This window comes from Rhinopithecus roxellana, chromosome 20, assembly GCF_007565055.1.
Source record: "Rhinopithecus roxellana isolate Shanxi Qingling chromosome 20, ASM756505v1, whole genome shotgun sequence".
Taxonomy (NCBI): domain Eukaryota; kingdom Metazoa; phylum Chordata; class Mammalia; order Primates; family Cercopithecidae; genus Rhinopithecus; species Rhinopithecus roxellana.
Genome location: NC_044568.1, coordinates 29117683 through 29136529, shown reverse-complemented (window position 1 = coordinate 29136529; position 18847 = coordinate 29117683). Strand labels below are relative to the sequence as shown.

Genomic DNA, 18847 nt, shown 5'->3' with positions numbered 1-18847 from the left:
GAGAGACACCCTGGTTTGGGGGAAGTCCCCTGAGCAAGTCTGTGTGCGCAGCTGCTGGGGACAGGCTGCGGGAGGCCCTCTCCTTCCTGCTGCCTGTTTTGGTGGCTGAAACTTTAGACGGATCCAGGAGCCAGACAGGCGGGCAGACAAGCGCATTCTTTTTTGGGGAGGCCGCCTCCTCCTCTTCTCACTAGAAGCAGGGAGGAGGGGAGGACAGGGCCTGCCCAGGCCTGACCTCAGACTGGGTTTCAGGCTGTGGGGCCAAGCAGGGCTCCCTGGGGACTCGGGGCTGGGGAAGGAAAGCCCCAAAGGCTGGAGTCTGCGGTTTGGAGTCCTGGGACTCTGGGAGCTGAAGCCACCAGGCAGGAAGGGGTGGAAGGGGGCTGGTTCAAGAAGCCCTAAGCCTCTGGGCTTTTGGCTCCAGCACTGGCTGTGGGTACTTCTGCTCTGTTTCTGGGCAAATCCCTGCCTGCCCAGCCCATTTCCCCAGTAATGTCCCCAGCCCTGGCACCCTCGGTGTGGAGGGGACTGGAACCTGAGCCGGGAAAAGGGCCACATTCAGTTTCCAATCAACATCAACTCATCTGTGTTTCCCGAAATGAAGCACAAGGCGGCTCTGATGCATGCATGGCCTCACTCCTGACAGCTTCTGCAGAACTGGTCAACTTCTTTAAAAAAATATACTCTTGGCATCCTCCCGCAGGAACAGGGCTGGATACAGGCCCATGATGCAGGAAGTGGACAGGCAGCTTCCTTCCGTAGCCTCCCTGTGCCCTGAAGACTGACAGCCTTGACCCAGGTCTGTCGTGGGCCCTCAATTCTTTTCCTTGAAGGGTGGAGGGATCTTAGACGCCATACCGGCTGCCGAGTCACCTCTGGGGCACCTTTGCCTTTCAGGGAGGTGGGATGGCCCATTGGAATTCAAATCCTAAATCCTGGACATCTTAGCTGAAGAAATGGAAGTTCCTAAGCATCTCTGTATCTCAGTTTCCTCCTCTGCAAAAATGGAGATAATAGCAGCACTTCAGGAGTGAGGTGAGGATTAAAGGAGACAGAAGCTTGCTGGACAAATGGGTGGTGAGGACACAGCACTGGTTGCCGGCCTCAGCTTTCTCAGCACCCTGCGGGCAGGCAGTGGCTGTGCCCACTTCCTCCGGGTACTCTCTCTGGTGATGGCACCCGAGGGACTCTCCTGAGTGCCTGCCTTGTTCAAGGAACAATGTCCTCTCTAGACCACAGCTGGACTTCCCACAGCCCTGCTGAGACACTGAAAGAAATGTAGGCCCTAACCTAAGCACCCTCATTGTTGGCCCACAGGGATAAAGGAGTGTGTTCAGAACCTGGAGGATGATGGCTCAGCACTTGGAGATAAGACCTCGCTGGTGGGGGTGTGGGATGACCTGGAAGGGTGGGGAATAGTTAGGTAGGTGTCCGCAGGGCTGCTGATCAGAGCCCCAGTAGCAGCACCGAGCAGGGCTCTGGGTTGGGCACAGTTCTAAGAACCACGTTTATTCCTCAAGTCACCCTTGAAGTAGAAAGCATGATTACTGAGTTTCCTCATCTGTAAAATAGGCATAATAAAATATTGCTTACACTTCTGAAGTGTACAGAAAGTTCAAACTCCAAATGAACAGTGCTGGCATCTGCCCAACTAGGGAACTGGGGACAAGAACTGCCGTCAGGGGACTGAAGAGGCAGTGGGATGGGCACAGAGCCACGGCAGCAGGGAACAGCTCGAAGGCCAGGCCGAGTTCTCTGCTGAGGGGCCTCAGGCCTGAGTTTCAAGTTACCCAACTCCAAAATGGTCGGCCTCTTCCAGCATTTTCTGACTGGGGTGGACACCCCTGAAGCCCTGTTTGTGCACGTCTTTGGACCTTTCTAAACAATCTGCAAATCCTTGCTAAAGACAGTAACACATGTTACTCAAGACTCGATTTCAAGGGATGTAAATCCGACTGGGATGACCAGCTTAAGCAAAAAGGGAAGTGTGTGAGAATACTGGGGTGTGGTGACCTCTGAGGAAGGGCTTTCCTGACAATGGGCACCCGAGGCTCATGCTGCCAGGAACCTCTCTCACATCGTCGCTTCTTTCCTGCCACAGGTCGGCATTCCCCAGGGTGGAAAGTGGCTTCTGACAGATCTGGGCCTGGCATCCCACGATTCCCACTACCACAGAGGAACTCTCCAGCCAGGAGTGACTCGGACTGGCGTAGCTTGGGCCAGGTGTCGACCCTGGCCAGGAAGCCTGAGTGCATCTGGTACGCAGCCTGCGCCAGGTACCCCTCACCGGATCCATGTGCCCAGGATGCTGTGTGCTGGAGCCTGGCAGGGGAGGGAGAAGGGAGTGAAGTGACCCCAGTCCCACCCCAATGTCCCACCAGAGGGCAGTGGATTCCCGGCCTCTTACTGGTCCTGCTGCCAGATGCCGCAGTCAAGAAGGCACTGTTCTCCAGTTCAGTTTAGCAGACATTTATTGAGCACCTATCAAGTGCAAGGCACTGTGCTAGGCGCCGTGGGAAATACAGAGAACACAGGCGGTCCCTGCCCGCGAGGAGCTCACAGTCTAGAAAGGGCAGCAAGACACAGTACACAATCAGCAGCGGCAGCACCAGCCAGAGCGGCAAGTGCCCAAAGCAAGACACAAAGTGCTGTGCAGTCACAGAACATCATGGGGCTGCTTCTGGCAGAAGCACTGGAAAGGGGACGAGACTCAGGCTGGTCCTTCCAGGAGGGAAGCCATTTGAGAGAAGGGCATCTCTAGCAGAGAGAGGTCCATCTGTGGAGCCCACAGGTCATGGGAAACGTGTGGCCACAGGGAGCATTTGGGGACAGTCAAGTATGGCTGGGAGGTGGACAGCCACAGACACCAAGCTCAGGAGGTGTGAACTTGGTGCTCTGGTCAAACAGCCATTGCAGATCACTTCGCAGGAGGAGGGGTGACTAGAAGTATGTTACTGGAAGGTAAATCTGGCTGCACTGCCGTGTCTCAATGGCAGAGGACAGCGCTGGGAGGGGCTGGCTAGTTAGGGCCCACCACCCCTGGGTGTCTTGAGAGTAGGAGTAGCGGGCAGGGGCCAGTGAAGCACGAGGGCAGAGCAGGGGATCATACAGAGGGTGGTGTGGAAGGAGGGAGGGACCCAGAGCAGGCTGCGGGTCTTCGGAGCCTGAGGATGCCATAGGGCTTCCTGGTAAGAGTGGGAAGTGCACTCCTGAAGGGCAGGGCCGGAGGTCACTACAGAGAGGGGACAGTGGGGACAGGGACAGTGTGGCCCTAAGGCTGACTGCAGTTTCTCAACATGTGGTCCGTGGATCACCTGCATGGGAACTGCCTGGGGAATGTGCTCATTTGCAGATTCCCCGGCCTTCTCTAGAACTACTGGGCAAGCATCTGCTGGGTCATGCCCGGTAACCTGCATTCTTAACACCAGCTGCACTTTCCAGCTAGTCTGCAAACCACTTGCTGAGGAAGAATAGGGTGTTAAGCGCTGGCTTTAGGCAAAAAGAAGAGACAAGAAGAATGAGGGAGGTCTGGGAGTGAGGGAAGTGGTGGGAAGCAGGGTAAGTCCAGTCAAGCCATGTGTGCCACCAAGACAGCCCCAGCGCGGCCTTGCAGCCAGGCACCGGGCTGTCCCCAAGGGCTGCTCTCAGTCCACTTTCACTTGGTGGGCGAAAGCCACATTTGCAAACTGGGAAGTGGAGAGTGGGAGGTGAGGGGAAGCACTAGCAATGAATGAAGAGGATTCTTCTGGGAATCAGGCTGTTTCAATCTGAAACATCTGAGATAAATGGCAGCACTGGGGAGGAAGGTGATGAACAGATGGAGGTGAGCCAGAGCCACTGCCTGGGCAAGTCGGCCAGGAGGCGGGGGGTGTGGGTCAGAGACACTGCAGGAACTGGGTGAAGACGAGGAGGTGCGAGGAAAGGGGTTGAGGGACGGTCCCACGGGCAGCCACAACTGAGGTGTGGGAGGCAGGTGGGAGCTGGGGGAGGGCAGGGAAAAGAGGCATTTCTGTGTGTAGATCTGAGTCCTCCCTCATATCCCAGCCGTGCCACAAGCCTGCATGGGCAGGAGGCCGGCTCTCCCTTCACTGGTCTCAAAAGCCACCCAGGCCTGAGTTCAGCCACATAGCCGAGCCTGCCTAGCAATGCTGACCGGCCATCCAGGATGGCCCAGACACCTTCTGTCTCCTGAATGCAGCCTACAGGGGTTCAAACAGACTGCTTGCATTAAGGTCAGACAAGGCTCTTTTACTCCTGAAGACAGTGGCCTGCAGTCTCGGGAAGAATGTAGGCCAGGGAATCACCCAGCCCCTCAGGACAACCTCTCTGAGCAACAGACATCCCGCCTGTTGAATGAGGGTGACATCTCTCTCCTGCCAGCTACTTTGCATGGATGCCACGCAGTGGGAGAGCCTGAGCAGTAGACAGGGAAGCGGCGGGCGGCCCCGCTGCAGGAGGTAGACAGGCTACAGATACGCAGCAGCCACAGTGAGGCTAGTACTGGAGGAGGCTGAGAACCAGTAATGAGTTTTTAATGGTTTGATAATTTGGGTTTTTAAATATTAAATTTAACTAAACCTGAGGGGTTTCGGAAGGAATGATGAATTCCGTCTCATGCTGCCACTGATGAAGGGAACCAATGAGCACTTTGCTCTTCCTTCCTTCCCACAGCCAAGAAAGGGAAAGGGGACAGGCCTATCTCTCTGAAGCAATAGTCAGAACAGAAAGACTTACAGAATTCAAACGTCAAGGGTCAAATAGCTTCTAGAGCCGGGAGAAGTGGTGACCCCTTCAGCCTAGCCAGCACCAGCCAGCATGGGTGGAAACTGAGTCTGGCGGTCAGGGCGTCTCCTGGGTTTCCTCTCTGAAGCAGAGGAGAAACAGTGGGTCAGCCAGACTGCTGTACCAAACCGTGAGCCAGAAGGCCAGAGTCACTGCAAGACAGCCCCAGTCCACATACCTCAGTTGTGCTTTTGAAAACAGGTGCAAAGCTGAGGCATGGGAGCTGTGACTGAAGTCGCCCTCCTGGCTGGCCTTGTCTTCTACCTCTGCTTCCACAGCTGGGTGACTTGGCCACCGGCCCAAACAATGAACAACCAGTTCCACATCAGGAGGCATCACGGACGCATCTGAGAGGAAACATGATTGAAGGACAAGCCTGGCCTCATGGAGAGCTCTGGATTCATCCCTTGAAGGATGCAGCGATCAAACAAAACCAATAAGCAGGCCTGGAGGTAGCACTCTGGGATGCCCCCCAGTCCCCTCACCATGAACAAACCACCACTGACTCCTCAGCCTCCGCTCCTTAGGCCCAGGAGAGACATGATCTACGGACAGGCAGGAAGCCGACTATGAGCAGCCTGGGGGCGCAGGTGTAAAATACAAAGCCCTTTGAAGGTCCAGACAGTAAGAGTCAAGATGTGAAGATTGCCCAGGAAAAGAACTTCACTGACACTGAATTTGGGCAACACCTAGAACAGACAATATTAAGATACCAATTCTGAAAAAGACTCACAGGAAAGGCTGTTTAGGAGGACACCAGAGAGACGAACATAGGGAAAATAAATACAGGGGCTCTGACCTCCCCACTCCCTCCCCCCAACAGAAGCTACTAATGCTATTTATTGGCTTGGGTCATTTTTGAGAGTAGAAAACCATTTTTTGGCAAAGCAGTACAAATTCCACATCAGGACGTCTTCTGCAGTTGCGGACACAAGATGGCCAGTGACCAGGCTCTTCATTAAACTTCCTCACAACCCGCTATGGTGTTCAGAAGCTAAGAAGTGACTTCCGGAGCCAGGCCAGGTGTGTGGAGGCCTTAGCCTGCAAGCGTGTCAAGACCTGGCTGGGCAGCCTGCTGCCTGCCTGGCCACTCCTCAGCTGTGGCTGTGGTTATGGGTATGGCCAGACGGCGTGGACACTGGGCTGTCCCCATTTGCACAGGATGGAAGGGGAAGAAGGGTGGGACTCCATGGCCTCCACAGTATCTTCTAGCCCCGGTATCCTGCGAGTCTAACTTCGCCCTGGTCATTCACCACGGCTAGGCACCAAGTGCCATCTAGTGGCACCGCGGGTCCACTTTCACAATGCTCCAACCAAAGACTGCAGAACAAACCAACTCTTACCCACTCTAACTCCGGGGGTGAGGGCAGAGGAGGCTGGAAGGGTGAGCACACTTCATGGTAGTGACGGGACATGTTCATCTCAAGAAAATATACTTTAAGAGGTCTTGCTTAAGTTGCTTAAGAAAGCAACTCTTTATTTATTTATTTATTTATAAAGGCTAACCATATCCATTTGTCAATATTCTCGGCTTTAAGGAAAATAGTTTAAAAAACATAAAAAGGTAAATACACTCAAGAGTAACTGCTATTAAACAGTTCTGAACAGGCAGAAAATGTAGACTTTCCTTTAACAGAAAATGTTAAATCTGTAATAGCAGCATAATTTATATATAGAAAAAGGCTGGTTTTGAAAACCCAGATTTATACACAAAACATTTTTTTTTCTATACAACTGCGTTTACACCGGGAAATAAGTTTCTTCACATTCCCATCAGGTACAGGTGTGAACTTGAGTTTGATCAGCCAGCCCTGAGTGCAAGCTTCTCAGCACAATCTTCAATCCAACACCATGGCAGAGAGCGCGTTTAGATCTTTCATGTATGGGTGGGCCACCAAGATCTGGTCTATTTTCAGTCTTTGCTCTGAGTCAGGGAAGATCTTCAGAAGGGCTTCCCTCAGCTCGTTGGTTTCTGCAGAAGATCGCTGAGCTGGCATGGGCAGGTTCTGCTGGAGATTGGGGAGGGTTGGCAGCAGTGGGAAGTGGGGCTGCTGAGGGAGCCAGTGACTTGAAGGGGCTCCCTGAATCCGGGTCGGAGGCTGGTGGCTGGTGCTGGCTGCCTGGGTGCCAGGGACTCTGAAGCTGGGGTCAAACATGCCCACATTTGGCAGGGCACTGAGTAGGGGCTGCATATCTCTGTGAATGGAAGCAAGTCCTGGTGAGTTGGGTTATAAGTAAATAAAAAATCATGGAGATATTTTAGAAGGTAGCTGCGGCAGGCCTTGAGGCTCAGGATGCCACTCCCTGGCTTCCAAAGGCAGGATGCAAGACTGAGGTGGAGGTGGTGACATCAGCTGCCCACAGAGGAGCCTGCGGGGATTCCATTGATGCCATCTCAAGGTGTGACAGGGAATGAGTGTGCTCTGTGAGGGAGCATCGCCCTCCCAGGTCTTCTGCTGTGAGGACTGACCCCATCCAGCTGTTTGGCTCTAACCAGAGTGCCCTTGGGAGCTTTCAAAAGGTTTAACAGGGTCTTCCTCTTCTCAAGATTTTGATTTTGTGCAGGACCCTGGTTAACAGAAATTAGAAGAGACTCCTTTTGGGGAGAGTGGCAGTCCCCACCAACTCAGTCTAGATGAGGTGTGGGTGGGTGCCCACACTTGTATGTACATGGGTGTGTACGAGTATGTGTGTACAGGGAGGGCATCTGTATCACTCAAAAGCCTCCCACTGGACTCGACCTGCAGGCGAGAAATGAGGCTAACTGAAGTTTCCCCAACTTCAAAAGCTCAACTTCAAAAGCCCCTCTGTGATGGAAGTGATTCCCAACTTCTTAACCAATTTGTGAGCAGCTCTACAAAAAGCCACCAGGTGAGAGTGAAAAGGCAGGCAGGACAGACCCCGTGCCAGGTTGCTCAAGGAGTGGGAGGAAGCAGAGGACTCTCCTTCTGGTAACTGTGACCCGCAGACGTGACTGATACTCACACACGGGCCTTGGGCCTGAAGCCCAGCAGGGGATTTCCAAGTTCAGATGTGGGGAAGGAAAACGAGATGGACTGATGAGCGTACCAGGTGTGGAAAATGGCTGCCATTCTCTTCATGTGGGTAGAGAAGCATGGCGTTTGGGAATTAAGTCCTCATCTGTGTCATAAAACCCAAAGGCTCAAAAGAGAAATGATTCACAAGACCAGGGAGCTGAAATTGTAGTGGTCTCCTAGGTAGAACAGACCACCATGTAAAAAAAAAAAACCCATCACCACCTACCACTGAATCCAAACCTACAACTCCCAATGGTTCCTGCTACAAATGGAAAAGATCGGCTGGAAAGTGTTACTGCCTAAAAGTGCTGAGAGAGCTGTGTGTCTTCCTCTCAGCTTAGACCCCCGCATCACACCCCCATGCAAATACCAGTTGGGAATGCACAGAAGTGCAGTCTGGTTTAGTTTTTAAAGAGTAAACATCAGTCATGGGGTCATATGATCTGCCTGTTAGGTTCACAGGCATCTTTGGTTAATGTCTGTTACCTAAGAATTCTGAAAACAGAAACAACCACTAACAAGGTGTCCTAAAAACAAAACCATTCCAAACTACAATAAAGAAAACCTAAACTACCAAATCATTTTCAGATAAATATGGAATACTGGCTTTTCCATTCAGTGAAGGTAGAAAGTAATGGTCAGTTCCCCCAGGCAGTGATTCCTGAGCAGTAAGTAATTAATATAAGCATAACATGTTCAAAGCAAATGACTTTAGAAAATGAATGTAAAAAGACACTCACACATACAAAATGAGCCCATTAGGCACTCATGGTTCAGAGGGAGAGCTCTCACACATACATGATGAACCTAAGTAGTATTCGCCAGTAAGTGACCACCAGCTTGGAAAAACAGCTTTGTTTTTTTGTTTGTTTGTTTGCTTGTTTTTGAGATAGAGTCTTGCTCTGTAATCCAGGCTATAGTATAGTGGCGTGATCTTGGCTCACTGCAACCTCTGCCTCCTGGGTTCAAGTGATTCTTCTGCCTCAGCCTCCCGAGTAGCTGGGATTATAAGCATGCACCACCACACCCAGCTAATTTTTGCATTTTTAGTAGAGCCATGGTTTCACCATATTGGCCAGGATGGTCTTGAACTCCTGACCTGAAGTGATCTACCTGCCTTGGCCTCACAAAGTGATGGGATTATAGGCATGAGCCACAGCACCTGGCCCTGGCTTTGTCTTTTTAAACCCACAAAAAGGTTGGATGACGTGGCTCACGCCTGTAATCCCATCACTTTAGGAGGCCGAGGTGGGTGGATCACCTGAGGTCAGGAGTTTTGAGACCAGCCTGGCTAACATGGCAAAACCCTGTTTCTGCTAAAAATACAAAAAATTAGCCAGGCGTGGTGGCAGGCACCTGTAATCCCAGCTACTCGGGAGGCTGAGGCAGGAGAATTACTTGAACCTGGGAGGCAGAGGTTGCAGTGAGCCAAGATCGCGCCATTGCACTCCAACCTGGGCCACAAGAGTGAAATTCCATCTCAAAAAAAAAAAAAAAAAAAAAAAAATCAATAAAAATAAACCCACAAAAAAAGTTTGGCTTCTGTCTTTTCCTAGGATGAAAACTGAAAGGACTACAGTTGAAAATCTGGGATGCTTGCTACATTAGCTTCCAAATATATGAAACCAGCACTAAATTTAAGGCTTAAAAAATTTTTTTTGGCCAGGTATGGTGGCTCATGCCTACAATCCCAACACTTTGGGAGGCTGAGGAAGGCGGATTCCTTGAGCTCAGGAGTTTCAGATCAGCCTGGGCAACATGGTAAGACCCTGTCTCTACTAAAAATACAAAAAAAGAGCTGGGCGTGGTGATATGTGCCTGTGGTCCCAGCTACTCGCGAGGCTAAGGTGGGAGGATCGCTGAAGCCCGGCGGGGCAAAGGTTGCAGTGAGCTGAAATCATGCCACTGCATTCCAGCCTGGGTGAGAGAGCAAGGCCTTGTGTCAAAATAATAATAATAATAATAATAATAATAATAATAATAATAATTTTTAAATGCCATTTTTAGTCGATAAAGACAGCACTTGCACTAAAGCACAAAGAGTTGAAACAGACGTTTTAATATAAGACAATCTGAAAAAGGAAATACCTAAGACAGACTTCCTTCTGAAGAAACTCCTCTAATCGAGGTCCACTTCTTCCCAGAGGATCATCAGGAACCATAAATATGTCTCCTACGAATGTGTACTGCAGCAGCCTACAACACAGAACACCATGAGGCTGAGAAACAGGGTCCTCACTGCCCAGGGCCTAAAGGATCCCAAAGCAGCCACCCAATGCCAAAGCAACGGTCAGGTCAGCCTACAAACCCTAAGACTGCTCAACTGCCTAAAAGCGGGGAAAACAACCAAGTGAAACCCTTTTAATGTCTGTTTTGGACATAAATACAATAGAGTCAGAACATTTTATCAGCCGGCCCTGAAATTTCTCATCAAGACTTGCAGATTTGTACTGGGCTTAGGAAGCCGCTTCTTCTTCTAATGTAACTGTCAATATAACTTTGAAAAATAAGATTTAAAGACTGTCAGCTTAGGACACAAATGCTGAATGAAGGTTTAATTTTTTGAATAAAACTGGTAATAAATGTGTCCATAAGCAAACCCACTGAAAATAATATTTTTAAAAAGGAAAACGATATATGAATAAAGGAAATCTGAGGTCTTTAGACCACTATTTATCATATCAGGGAAAACAGAAAATAAAATAATTTTAAAAGTCCAAGTACTTGTGCTTGTTGTCTGGGTCTCCTTTCTGCCTTGTTTTTGTGAATGCTGAAAGCAACAGCTTGGCTGGAGAACACCAGTCTTGACTGCATTTAAACCCTCCATGCATACACGGATGAGTGTCAGTAAATACTGACAATGAGCCCAGGCAGAGGTCCAACAGAAACATGCCCTACAAGATTAGTGGCTCATTAACTGTGCCCAGAAGGTCAAAGACCGATTCTCATTCTCGGTTCAGCTATCAACAGCTTTTTAACAGCACAGGTGTCAAAACACATACAGTAATTAACTCTCACCTGGGCTTTCGTAACAGAATCTTTTTCTAAAATCTTCTAATTTAGGAAAATACAAATACCAGGCAAAGTACAACTGTGAAACCCCAACAGGGATAAATATGTAGTTATCCTAGCTATATTGCAAGTTTTACTATATATTAGTTATACTTAGCATGAGGTATGTTCACTTTATGTTTTAAGATGTCTGGCCTATGTGCCTTATCCCTGGCACTATCACAGCCTCTTGCTTTCTATTTTAAATAACTGGTCAGGTGATAGTTGTTAACAAAAAGTCCTAGCAGCCAGTGCCCACTCATCTTAGGGCATTTTTCAGCAGTGGACACCTTCATAGTTTTATTACAAATGAAAAACAGCAGTGAATGCTCAACTCTTGATGTAACTTTGTTTTATTTTGGATATCTAAAGATGTTTTCAATATAGATGATTAAACTGTGACTGTAAAAACCTCCAGAAAAGCATCAGATATTAAAAAGTGGAAATATTCTCTCCAGACCATGAAGAAGTGAAAGCCCAGTCAGCACACATTGCTTTTGGTCCTTTCCTCTTGCTGGAATCACAGCACTTCAGAGCTGGAATCCCAGCTGCCATGAAGTTCACCCTTTTACTTCACAGCTGAGTAAACTAGGAAGCCATTTGTGCTCCATCACACTTAACTGTGCCTCCTGCTTCATGCAGGAAAACTCTGATGCCCTAGAAGGCTGTAGTGAGAGCAGAGCATGTCCACACTCATTACAACCAGCTCTGCTGCTCTGCGCCGGGCCCCTGCTTACCTGGAGGGGGCCAGTCACCTATGAAAGGGAGTACAGCACAGTCTTACGATACTTTGGTTCCTTATATTGCCTTCTGTGGGGCCAAGGAATATAGAAAACAAAACAAAATGCACACAGAAACAAACAATTAAAAACAAAACAAAACTTTTCTGACCAAAGACAAAGAAGAAAATATTACCTTTTTGTAATAATTTCTCTCCAAGAGACTGACTCATTCACAAATTCTCTGAAATTATCATTTGTCACAATTATACCACCAGTTTTGTCCGCTAAGTGTAGTAGAAACCTATGGTAATATAAGAGAGTTTAAAATGAGCAACAGGCATCCTTGGCTCAAAGAAGCCATGTTATAAGAAAATAAGAGAAAAGTTCCTCTTCATAGGAAAACCATCAAAGAATTTAACTAAGGCTAGGCCACAGAAAAGTTTAGCCCCTATCAACTGAAGATCAATCAGAATGTTGAATATCTCTAAAATTATTAGTGTGATTATAAAATAGATTGTCTTTCATACAATTTAAGTGATCTAAACTATAATTTATTCAAAAGTTGTATTATCAGTAAACAGTGTTAATAAGAATACATGAAGACCAGAGCAGAGAATGAGAGCTGACAAGCCTGTGCAATCATTATTCAGATTTAAGTTACTGAGCAACAGTATTCTGGTTCTAAGATTAGCTGCTTAGTACAATCAGCCTTACAATTCTCTTTTCTTTTTAAAAATTTATAGGTTCAAGCCGAGTGTGGTGGCGCATGCCTATAATCCCAACACTTTGGGAGGTTGAGGTGGGCGGATCATTCAAGCCCAGGAGTTTGAGACCAGTCTGGGCAACATGGTGAAACCCCGTCTCTACAAAAAAATTCAAAAAATTAGCCAGGTGTTCTCTGTAGTCCCAGCTACTCAGAAGGCTGAGGTGGAGGATCAGCTGGGCCCAAGCAGGTGGAGGTCGCAGTGAGCCAAGATCGTGCCACTACACTCCAGCCTGGGCAACAGAACTGAGTGTTTCAAAAACAAACAAACAAACAAACAAAATTCACAGGTTCACACTGCTCTGATTTAAAAAGAGGTATCTAGAAATGCCATTTTGTTTAGACTAAGCTATAGATTCACTCAAATGGAAGGTATGACAGGATACCTGGTGATAAAAAAGGGAAAGGATGAAGCAGTAAAGAAGACTTCCATTTCACTGCTGATTATTCATGCTCAGACCCTCTTAATAAGAGATCTGTGAGGATAATGTGAATTTTATCTCATAAGTTAGGGTGACCACATTTGTCTAAGGATATGTAGACCAAGATAATAAAAAATAAATTAAGGGACTCACTGGAATTAAAGGTACAGACAACTGCTTTTACTAGCAGTGATGAGTACTTAACGGGGATTTAAAAAACCTCATTAGTTTCAGAGATCTTAGAAAACCTTGGAAATTAAATATGATTTAGTTCTTTGGCTTTATTAAATAATATTTTACAAATGACTTCTAACTGGCATGAGTTGTAAGTGGTAATGTTTGCCACTAACAAAAATAGGCAGTAAGGCTTCTGAGTTCATGTACTATGAATGAGAACATATATGCATGTCCTCTAAAAACCCAAAGAGCCGTATCAGCCAAACAAGAGCTTAGTCTGCATACTTGTGTGTGTGTTCCAACCCTGCTGGTGTGAGAATGAAGCTGCTGTGTTAGAGGACCTGAACCCTGCAGGGCCCCTGCCTGTGTCACAGGGCTGGGCAGGAAGTGTCCTTCCATTCCGCCTTCTAGTACTTCTCACCTATCCCCCAGGCACCCACATATGGTATCCTCTTTTGGCTCTTCCATGCCACCTGATTCTCACCCATCAGATCTGGTCTTGCATACTAGCCTGGTGCAGGGCAAGGGACTGTCAATGAGAAGGCCCTTCTGGTGAATGAATATATGTCTGCTGTGGTCCCAAGCCCCCCATCTCTCTCCCCAGGCCCTCTTTTCATCTCTTACCCATTTGACTATCATTCACTAGCTTGGGTCACAAGCTAAACACTATCTTCAATGGAGTGGTGTTTTGGTGGAACACAGGCAAAAACACCAGGGGTGCTGTCAGTGCTATAAGCCAGATGAAAATAAACAGGGCAAATGCAGGAGAGAAAAGAATAAACAGCTACCACTAGGTTCCCAAATATTAGTAGACCTGCTACTAATTTCATACCATGAGAAGGATTTTAAAAACTAGTCCTATTTCCATTGGTTAAGTTTGGAACCTTCTCTTGGTCAACCACAGCAAAACTCCCTTCTGTTTACTTATGTACGTCTTCTCAAAATTCTTGAGGGCAGGAGGTTCATCTGAATCATGCGTGTCCCTAGAACCTACCTCGGTGTATCAGATTTGGTTAGTGCTCAATAAAGTTTTTAGAAAAAATTTAAAAAGGGCCAGGCGCAGTGGTTCATGCCTGTAATCCCAGCACTTTGGGAGGCCGAGATGGGTGGATCACCTGAGGTCAGGAGTTTGAGACCAGCCTTACCAACATAGTGAAACCTTATCTCTACTAAAAATACAAAAATTAGCCAGGTGTGGTGGTGCATGCCTGTAATCCCAGCTACTTGGGAAGCTAAGGCAGGAGAATGGCCTGAACCTGGGAGGTGGAGGTTGCAATGAGCTGAGATTGTGCCATTGCACACTAGCCTGGGTGACACAGTGAAACTCTATCTCAAAAACAAAACAAAATATTTAAAAGGCACAGACGAAATCTTGATGACTCAGATGCACTAGTACCTGCTTCCTGAGTTATATGCCAAGCTAAGAAATGGAGGCTTATAGGCTGGGTGTGGTGGCTCACACCTGTAATCCCAGCACTTTGGGAGGCCAAGGTGGGCAGATCACCTGAGGTTCAGGAGTTCAAGACCACCCTGGCCAACATGGAAAAACCCCGTTTCACTGCAACCTGCTAAACCAAAAATACAAAAATTAGCTGGGCATGGTGGTGCGTGCCTGTAATCCCAGCTACTTGGGAGGTTGAGGCAAGAGAATCGCTTGAACCCAGGAGGCAGAGGTTGCAGTGAGCTGAGATTGTGCCATTGCATTCCAGCCTGTGTGACAGAGTGAGACTCCATCTCAAGAAAAAAAAAAAAAGAAAAGAAATGCAGCTTACTCCTATCACAGTAGGGTCAGCTGAGACACGTCTATGACGTAGAAGAAACCCTGAGGACCCAGGCATTACGATAATAGGCTAAGTCACTGATCAAAAGTAGAGTGGGAGGAGTTAATATTTGAAACCATTTTCAAGCCTGCCACACTAAGACAAGACAAACATTACTTTAAGCACCTACCAACCAGAGACTACAATATCTGCTTTTACTTACAGATTTTCAGTCATGCTTTACTAAAACACAAAAACAGTTTCTTTTGTGATGTTTCTAAAAACTATGTAGCAAATATCACTGAGCATATCACCTTAATGACCACAAATATTAAACCTCCCGCATCAAGCAGGTCCTCTAAAAGTGTGGATCTGTTCAGCAGAGCAAGTGGCTGGCTCCTCACCACCCCACTCCAACCTTAGGAAGGAGAATGGCCTTTCATACCTGTCATCATGAGAAGCAATTCTTTCTCCAAAGACCATCCGGGCAGGAGTTAAAGATAATATTCCGAGCTCCTGGAGCTGGGTTAAGAAGTGCTGTTCTGTTCGTGGAATAAGTTGAATATACATTCAGAAAAGGGCTGTCTTCCCAAATGTATCAAGAAATGTAAGTACACTCAAATGTTTCACTTGGAGAGCTGTAGAAAACCTTTTTTCTATTGACTCAGTTTTACTAACTCACTAGGAGGAAAAAACAAAAAACAAAAAACAAGCAAGACCTATACTAAGGCAAAAACAACATATGAACTAACTTCAGTTATTTTTTAAACATAAAAAGATTAAACTCATTTGCTTCTTAAGAATAGTAGGCCAGGCACGGTGGCTCACGCCTGTAATTCCAGCACTTTGGGAGGCTGAGGCAGGTGGATTACTTGAGCTCAGGAGTTCGAGACCAGACTGGCCAACACGATGAAACCCCATCTCTACTAAAAATATAAAATTAGCCAGGCATGGTGGCTCGTGCCTGTAATCCCAGTTACTCAGGAGGCTGAGGCAGGAGAATAGCTTGAACCCGGGAGGCAGATGTTGCAGTGAGCTGAGATTGCACTGCTGCACTCCAGCCTGGGTATTTAATGAAGCCTACCATCAAAAACTCTTTCAGAGCTATACTACAAGAAATAGAGGACAAAGAGAGGGATGATAGGAGAGCCTGAGAGAGGGTAGGGGTGCGACTAGGACAGATCTAGGGATAGGAGGGACAAATGGTTCTACCCCAATCCCAAGAAAGATCCTTATGCCAAGAGTCTGTTGAAGCCTCCTCCTACTGGCCTCCTGTCCAACTTCTCAAAGGTGTCCATACAAATATTTGCCGGTTTTCATGGGGGGTGGGTGGTGACAGTGGAGAATGGAGGGTTAAAGCTACACTTCAGAAAACCAGTAATGGGCAAAAGCAGCTAAAAACTCAGGATCTGAGGTTCCCACACCTGCATTCCCTACAATGGTACTCACCACTGACTTAAGCAATGCAGAGCATGTAAGCATTAAGAGACTCCTTTGGCAGGGTGTGGTGGCTCATGCCTGTAATCCCAGCACTTTGGGAGGCCAAGGTGGGTGGATCACAAGGTCATGAGTTCGAGACCAGCCTGGCCAATATGATGAAACCCCATCTCTACTAAAAATACAAAAATTAGCCGGGCATGGTGGTGCATGTCTGTAGTCCCAGCTACTTGGGAGACTGAAGCAGAAGAATCACCTGAACCCAAGAGGTGAAGGTTGCAGTGAGCCGAGATCGTGCCATTGCACTCCAGCCTGGGTGACAGAGCGAGACTCCATCTCAGGAAAAAAAAAAAAAAAGAGAGACTCCTTCAGGGATCCAATTGCAAAAATAACAAAATGAGTGGATCTGCTTCATTCCTTATGCACCCTCTGTTAAGATGAATATGCTCTTCAAAATGGGGGAAGTTGGGAATACTTGGGAACTGTGTGGTTTGACCATTTCTGCCCCACTAAGTGACTAAATTTCACTTCCTGTTTAATGTGCTGGGCAAGTCCTGTACTCACTCACCCTCCCTCCCCACAATCTACTTTATTTTTCCAGGCACTCTGATGAGTTAAGTTGCCTGACACACCCCTTTCACCTATCCTCCTATCATGACCTATGACACAAACAACCTGAAGTTTCTCTGGAACATTTCATGATTCACAGTAAGTTCAAATCTTTCGTGTGTGGCCTGCAGGTCAGCCAGAGTACTTCATGTTTAACAGAAATGATTTATATTAAGCCATTAAATAGACTGTTAAAAAGACATAACTTGAAGGGGCCAAATTTATGAAGTGACTTCAAAAATACTATCTAAACAGTCAGAAACCCAGCCTAATAAAGACATTTCTTAGAAAGTAAAAAGAAAACATGTGATATATAATGAATTCTTAAGATAATTTCCTGTATAAATAACTATGTTAACTTTCCATCCTACCCCCTAGTATTTCTGATGCCGTGGCACTCTCTTCAATTGATGTTTTGCTAGGTGTGATAGATTTACAATTTTATTTTTAAAGCTGCTGCCCATGGCACACAGCTCTAAACAGCATGTGTTGTAATTATAAGCTGACTCATTAAACATTTCACTAGAAATCTGAAAAAATCAGTTTGCCTCACCTGTGACATTAGGATCACGCCTTGTTCTCCACTGAGGGACAAATACAGTGATGTTTCTGTTGCCAAGCTTCCAAAAATATTCAACCGCAATTGCAATTCCACGACAAGAAAAGAACTTTTTCAGACCGTGGCTAGAAATAACAGAGTAAAGAAAATAAATAAAATTTATTTCTGTTTAAAGCACAGTTTTACCATGAAAAGTTAACATACACATACAACAAACAATAACAAAGTTTCCTTTAATACTCTTACATTTTTGGCATTTAGTTCATAAAGTCAGGATGGAACCCACTGTAGGGGACAGAACTCTTAATAGTGTCTTAGGATTTTTCTCGCATTTTGTTAATCTAACTGGGTGTGCTGTTGTGACAGAAGGCAGTGAGCTCCATGGTAATACTTGTTCTCTGTGACAGAAGAAAGGGACAAAGATGTGACACGGTCATAACCCCTGCAACCTCCAAAGATGCTGCTGTGTCCTGTCCCAGGAGGGCCCCACTCTTTCCAGGGAATGGCTATATTTACTCAGTTTACAGCTTATGAGAAACATGTTGAGGGCAAGACTCAAATGAAACTTATGGAGGGGCTGTGAAAGGCTATTTTAAGAAAGCAGAAAGCAGGGAAAAAAGGTAAAAAGAAAGAAAGAAAGAAAGAAAAAAAACAACAATGAACAGTAGAGAACACAGGTCAGAACACTTTTTCTGTTAAGAGTCACACAGTCTCTGTCATACTACCCAACTCTGCGTGTGAAAACAGTCACAGACAGCTGTAAGTGAATATGTGTGGCTGTGTTCCACATTTACAAAAACAGGTGGCGGGCCTGATTTGGCCCATAGTTTACAATCCTTAGTATAGAGGATTAAAAAATGCCAACCCCTCCATCCATAACACATTTCAATGGAAAGGAAGAAAGTACTTAAAATTTATGCTCCAGCAGTTAATTAAAAGTGGAGATAAAAAAGTTAAAAGTTTAAAATTCTGCAGGTGGTAATTTGTCTACTCATGGGTATTACAAAGAAAAAAGACTAAAATCTTAAACAGTGATGCTGTAATTGATGAAATTAGCATAATCTATGTTCACTGCTTCAATGGTCACTTAGATTGCAGCGACAATACTCCTTGCATCTTCAGTCCTGTCTTCTCTCCACATCTAATGCTGCATGCCAAAATTGCTTTGTAGAAATACTTCACTTGCAAGTCCTGCCATGATGGGCATATGTGTCCTGAGTTAAACCCCGGCTCTCCTAATTCCAACCTACCCTGAAAATTCCAGTGAAAACTAACTTTTAAATGCAGCCCGAGGCCTTTGATTCTGCTCAGGGCCTTCAAAGGCACTGTCCTACACTAATGCTGCCTGGCTTCCAGGACCCCTCCTCGTCTGACTCATCAGAAAGGATCTGGCTAAGTGACCCTCCCACTACCATGCAACAACCCTCTTGGTTTTGACCAGGTCTTGCCATCTCACCCCTCCTGGTCTGAGCCTTTCCTTGTGTTGCTTTCTATATGTGCGATGCTCTTGCACCTTTCCTTGCTCCT

The 18847-nt window shown here is 46.7% G+C and overlaps 1 protein-coding gene across 1 annotated transcript in view; it reads right to left on the bottom strand.

The window, feature by feature from the left end:
- Positions 1-2453: 2453 nt before the first annotated feature.
- N4BP1 (NEDD4 binding protein 1) overlaps positions 2454-18847 on the bottom strand; it is a 74073-nt gene continuing 57679 nt past the window's right edge. Inside the window, exons 3-7 of the mRNA XM_010354875.2 lie at positions 17315-17445; positions 15161-15257; positions 11787-11894; positions 9909-10016; positions 2454-6978 (exon numbers count right to left, since the gene is read on the bottom strand). Of these exons, the coding sequence (XP_010353177.2) occupies positions 6621-6978; positions 9909-10016; positions 11787-11894; positions 15161-15257; positions 17315-17445 (802 nt within the window). The 3' untranslated portion in view covers positions 2454-6620. The remainder of the gene's footprint in view (positions 6979-9908; positions 10017-11786; positions 11895-15160; positions 15258-17314; positions 17446-18847) is intronic.